The 6589-nt window shown below is 32.8% G+C and overlaps 1 protein-coding gene across 1 annotated transcript; it reads right to left on the reverse strand.

The window, feature by feature from the left end:
• Nucleotides 1-1889: 1889 nt before the first annotated feature.
• LOC131624257 (light-harvesting complex-like protein OHP1, chloroplastic) lies at nt 1890-2644 on the reverse strand. The gene is made up of 3 exons (XM_058895209.1): nt 2407-2644; nt 2198-2320; nt 1890-2077 (listed from the first exon to the last, which is right to left on the reverse strand). Exons 1-3 carry the CDS (start codon nt 2575-2577, stop codon nt 2009-2011), a joined length of 363 nt encoding a protein of 120 aa, XP_058751192.1. The 5' UTR covers nt 2578-2644; the 3' UTR covers nt 1890-2008.
• Between the last annotated feature and the right edge of the window lie 3945 nt (nt 2645-6589).

Here is a 6589-nt window from a genome sequence, read left to right on the forward strand (position 1 = left end):
GCCGAGGAGCTTTGGTTTATCCTTTGATTAGGTAGAGATTCAAATGCTCTGGTCATGTAACACTTGGGAGGGTTTATTTGAACTCATGATTTGGTTATTTGAATATTGTTATCTTTTTTCGTATTTGACATGATATTTGGATATGTTGTTAAAGGCTATGTTTCCTAGATCTTGGATTTCATATAGCATAGTGATTATGTTATTTTGAATTGGTAGATGAATATAGTATGAAATATATTCATTGAAATTATTTGAGTTATATTTATTCTTCCACGTGCGATATGTATTATATATGAAAGCATGAAGTGTCAAATTGTGTTACAATATGATTAGTGCATGTTTTGTATGTTGTTCTAGGTTTTCATTGCGGTGAAAATAACATGTGACGCCCTTTTTATTATATGCATATTAAGGGTCTGTTTGGTAAAAATAGCGATTGACTGATAAGCTAGCTGATAGCTTATAGCTTATGACTGATGGCTGATGACTGATGACTTATAGCTTATGGCGGATGGTTGAGACTGATAACTTATAAGCTCATTGAAGTGTTTGGTAATATTAGCGGTTTAATTAACTTATAAATGTAAAATGACATAAAAGATATTTAATATATAATTATTTTATTTTAAATTAAAATAAATTATAAGGGTTAAAAATGGATTTTAATTAAAATAATAAGGATAAAAAAGGAAGGAAACATAATAAGCTATAAGACATAAGCTAAAACGCTATTTGAAATAGCGTCTGGAAAATAAGCTATAAGCTAGTAAAATAAGCTATAAGTTCGTGAGGAAAAGACTGTTACCAAACGGGTCTAAATTATCATATGAGCTTATAAGACATAAGACATAAGCTATAAGCTCGAAAACATGTCTTACCAAACAGAGCCTAACACTCCGGGAATAATTGTTATAATTTAGAATTAGAAAATGGGTGTTACACCCTATATCATCATCACAAAGGGGTTGTACTCCTCTAGTGACCTAACATCAATTTTGTTTTTTATTCCAGATATTGCATTCCCAATAAGAGAAGGGAAATGGTTATTGCTCAAATACTTATAACATATTCTTAAAAGGATCGATTTTCTTTTTGTGGTTTTCAGTTATGACCTAACTTAATAAACATTAGCTTTCATAAGGGTGTTTAAGTGTTTATGAATCTGATCCCAAACATCATAGGCACGCTTCAAATAAGAACACGATGAACAACAGATTATGAGATTGCTGAAAGAAGTCATGCAAATAGAACATGATATTGAACTATCAAAGATTCATACTCCTCCGATTTTATGTTGTTGAAACGATCTTTCTCAATTTTGAAAATTGGGGGAATTTGGAGTATGCGACAAAGTTTTGGAATAGAATTATCCCTTCAAACATTAAGTTAGCGACATACAATTTCCTTTTTGTGATTCTAGTGACAATTAAATTTCTGATAGATGAAAGGGATAGACAAAGTGCTTATGTGAAGCTTGGTCTAGCCGAATGATACCATACTAGAATTAAAACTTAGCCATTTGTTAGAAACTTCCCATTCATTGTATTTTCCCCTTTAACTATTAGACTGATTACATGAGGCTAATTGTATATGAGCTTTTGAATAGAATATAATTACAACTAACTAACTAAACTGCATTTCTAACATAATGGTAATTACCAATATCATTTACATCCACTTATCAAACTAACTTGCTAATACAAGGTGAAAACAATATTTACTGCTGCTATTACTTCACCCAAATACTTATGACTCATTGTTAGAGAAACGAAATTATGAATCAATGACTTTTACTTAATTTGTGTCTAGTAGACTAGTACATAAGTTTTTCTAACACTTAAAAGTAATGATAAAACATTTAAGGACAGAGTTAAAGGACACATTCACAATTGTATTGGCATCTCTTAATCCAAAATTTTGATGTAGCCAAATGACTAGAAATGAGAAAACATGTTCTTATAACAACTTTAACTGAATACATGTGACAATAGTTACATTACATGATTAATCAAAGAGGAATATCAAGGCCTTTTCCAATCTCAACTCCAATCACTTCAAGTATACCCTTGTGTATTATCTGCAAAATACATCACACTCACACAGTTTACTAAACTATAGAATGAATAGAACTTAGTGCTTGTTTATCATTTGCAAAATGCAAAGTGTGATTAAAATAATAACCATAGAAGATACTTACAAGCTCTACAATGAAAGTTCCAATGAGTCCAATCATGCATGCTCTAGAGTTCCATATTTCTGCTGTCTTTGTAAATCCAAGAAATGGGGGTTTAAATTGAGGCTTCACTTTTGGAAATTCAACCTGAAAATTCAACTTCATAAATAACAATATTTTAAAAAATGAAAATTAACAAAAAAGTAAGAGAGCTTAAAAATGAAGTTGCTTACACCAGAAGGAGTTTTGACTGCTTGGACAGTCAAGGAGACTCTCTTCTTGTGAAGTGATGATGATAAATTCAAGTTATGGTTTTGAAGAAATGAAACTTGGTGGTTTGTAGAGTGAAGTGATGGGGTTCCTAAGATGAAGGATGATGGTAATTTGGTTGATGAGATAGCCATGGCAAAGGTAATGGTTGAGAACCGCAACCACTTCTACACTGTGGGGGTTATCTATTTTTTTTTTCCTTTCATTTTTCCACTTGTTTTTGTGTGGTTCAAAATGGAAGAAGATGGGGTTGACATACTTGTTACGTGTAACGATAACAATGGCAGATAACTAGATGTGATAAACCAAGAATAGTTGAAAAATTACTCTATCTAGTATTTTTTTCAAATATCTTTTTTTTTTTTTAATCTAAAGTTAAATGTGTGAGACTATTACAGAAACGTTATTCTTACACTTACACCGTATATACGGACGTCACTGTTCATGTACGGACGAATACTATTCATGTACGGACATGTACTATTCATGTACAGACGTTTATTTTTAATACTTGAACGTGCATTAACCAATTTCATTACTGCATTAACCAAGTTTTTACACTGCATTAACCAAGTTTGATGCCTGCTAAAAAATATTTTTAATACCTGTATGTTGCATTAACCAACTTTATTACTGAATTAACCAAAACTTTTACACCGCATTAACCAAGTTTGGTGACTGCTAAAAATTATTTTTAATACCTGAATGTTGCATTAACCAACTTCATTACTGCATTAACCAAATTTTTACACTGCATTAACCAAATTTAATGACTACTGTAAAGTACTTTTGAGTGTAAGTATTGGTGTAACAATTAGGTGTATGAATAGCATTACTCAGACTATTATTATAATTTTTGAATGTTAATAAAATTACAAATACATTCCTAAGTTATTTTTGTTTGGTGTTTTATAAACTAAATATAAGATATATATTTTTTAAAATTAAAGTAATTAATTAAATATGTTTAATGTTTAAAATTAAAATAATTAAGTAAGGTGATACCGAATACTTTTTATAATAATCTAGAGTATTTTGGTATTTGTTATGATATAATTTATTATACCTCTCTTTTTCATTTAATATAATACTTTAAGGTGTGAGGTAGGGATGTCAATGGGACGCGACGGGGCGGGGGCAGGGGATACATTTCCATCACAATCTCCACCCTCGAATTTATTCTCCATCCCCTCTTCGGATCCCTGTTATGGGAGATTTTATACTCCATCTCCATTCTTGCGGATTCCCGCGGGTCCCCACGGATCCTCAAGGTTTATGCGGAGATCCATAAATATAATTTTTTATATTTATTATTTTAAACCAAATTAATAGTAAAAACTTCAAAAACTAACCACGAAAAATTTATAAATTATTTATTTATGATAAATATATTATTTTAACAGTATTTAATATATAATATTAAGTATAATGACCACCAAAATTTCAAACCAACAAAAAATTGAAATAATCATATAGATCTAGCTCTTTTACTAACACTACATACATATTTTAAATTTGTGTACAAGATTAATTATATGAAATGACAAATAAACTTACATAATAATTTAAAATTATATATAAATTAAGAATATTATGTTATTTAGGCGGGACGGGGGATATTTACGCCACCCCCGTCTCCGAATTGCCTTCGGGGAGACTTTGTTCCACATTTCCGTCTTTGCAGGGGAAAATTCTCCGCCTTTGGGGTCCCAAACAGGGAATTTTTACGGGGATCCCCGCTAATGGATACAAGTTGGAACCCCTAATGTGATGATGAAGTTTCAAACTAAGGTAAGGAAAAAATCTAAAATTTAAGATTCACTCACAAAAGATTTGAAATAAATATACATAAAAAGAGCATTGATGGGGATATGACAAATATCAAATTGTTGCAAATATAGTATCACTTAATATTGAAAATGAAGACTGAAATTATTATTGAATATATCATTGGAAAAGAAAGTTTTTTAGTTGGTTTGAGAGATTTAATGCTAAAAACAATAATTTGTAAATATTCTATACTAGAATTAGGAATATATGAAAGGTTGAAGATGAACATCACGTGAAAGCTTTCGAAGAGGTGGTTAAGGTTTTGATGAATAGAAGGGAGTACTTGCAAAAAGATAGAATTCAAAAGTTCAATTTAGTGTTTGAATGAAGTGGAATTTTGCAACTATGAGTCCAAAAAATATATTTGCAAGACTTAGGCTCACGCTCTGTGGTGTCATTTTTTTTACCTCCCCGTTTCACTTGGGAGGACGGCACGCTAGACCCTTCACGCGGAATTTGGAAGGAGAATGCGCCTGTGGCGGGATGAATTTTGTTTCAGTTCTTCCTATGATAACACACAAACTTTTTAATTATCCTACGAGTAGGAAGGGAGAAAAAGATCTCAAATAAACCCTAGGAGTTTGCTAAGTGTGGGGATTCACCTAGACTAGAAATTCTGGAGTCCGGGAGGTCGGTTATACATAGGGAAGGTTTTAAGCACCCTACATATCCGTAGTACTCTACGGGAACCTTCTCTGTGTCTATGTGTTTGTGTTTGTTGCTTATTGATTGGGAAAGTTTCTCCTTTGTATTAGGAGAAGGAATTGAATTGAATTAAAAAGAAGACAGACTGACTGACTATTTTTGGTTTTTTATTAGCCCGCTGAGATTTCTTGTGAACCTCATGCCTACATATCCCTAATGGAAGTCAGAGCTTTTTGTAGTTCGAAGAACTAATTAGGGAAATTAATTATTTTTTGTGCCTTGCTTAAAGCTCAAGGTTGAAGCTTGAATTAAATCTCTGTTTACAGTAAAGAGACATGAAATCATCTTTACAAAGAGGTATTTCTACTATTCCACCATAAACATTAAAAGAGTGACAGAAAAGCTGAATTCATTTCATTCAAGAGGGGGAATGAAAGAAAGGTGCTCAACCAAATTAGGGAAAGTTACAACATGCCTGGGTTTACTGACAGAGCATGACTTTCAAAATCCTAAATGGGAGACTGATTAAAATTAAAATGTAATGTAATGTTTGTTTGAATGTGGTGAGATAGGAGAAAGATCTCTCTATAGAGATAAGCTATCTCTATCTACTGTATGAAAGATTTGACTTTAGCTAGCTTGTATGAGGCCCAAGCTTGAGGCTTTTTTATTGATTTTTATTGACTTTGGGAGATTACTCCACTGAGGATTAATTTAAGCTAAAAGGTTTTGTGTTTTGTACAAAGCCCAGAATTGAGGCTGACTCTAGTTGGAGAGTGTTTATTTGATGGATTTTATTTGGTGTTCTGTACAAAGCCCAGAATTGTGGCTGACTCTACTTAGGGAGTATATTATTTTCTGCCTTGTATGAAGCCCAAGGTTGTGGCTGACTCTTACTAGGAAAGACACTATTTTCTGCCTTGTACAAAGCCCAAGGTTGTGGCGGACTCTTAAAGAAACGGAATATGGATGACTCTATGGGGAAAAGATCCTAAAAGTTAGGAATTTTTTGACACAGGGAATGTAATTTTATTTGCCTTGTACAAAGCCCAAGGTTGTGGCTACTTGATGGTGAAGAACTCACTGGGGAGACTCTATTATTTGCCTTGCACAAAGCCCAAGGTTGTGGCTGACTCTGAATAAGGGAATACTGATCAGTGCATTTTTATGCACGTTCTTCCATGTTTGTACTAAGCATTTCTTCGGTTTGTTTTATTTATTTTTATGTTTTAATATGTTTTTATATTTTATTTTATTTTTGCACTTATTAGTTTTTCGTATTAATTTTTCAGCTTTAGCAGTCTGCACGGAAACAATCATAACTGGAGTTCCAGGAGTTCGATTGAGGCGTTCTAATAATCGCCGGAAAGCTAAGAGAAAGAGCTACAATTCTTATGTTGGATTCGAGGTCAGAATCGGACTGTAGCAGGACCAGAAAATTAGTTGAAGTTGCAGCACTAGTTTTAATTAAGTTTCGGGTCATTAGTTTTGGGCCTGGGTCGTATGTTTGACCCAGTTGGATTGTAAAACGAGTTGTACTATTTCCCCTTAGGGTAGGAGCCGCGGTACTGTTCATCTTCATCACTATTCACGTAAAAAAAAACCAGGCTTGTACGATCCCATGGCGAACTAATCCCTATTGAGTTGATCTGCTGTAATTCGGATTCCAAG

This window comes from Vicia villosa, unplaced genomic scaffold (assembly GCF_029867415.1).
Source record: "Vicia villosa cultivar HV-30 ecotype Madison, WI unplaced genomic scaffold, Vvil1.0 ctg.000113F_1_1, whole genome shotgun sequence".
NCBI classification, from domain to species: domain Eukaryota; kingdom Viridiplantae; phylum Streptophyta; class Magnoliopsida; order Fabales; family Fabaceae; genus Vicia; species Vicia villosa.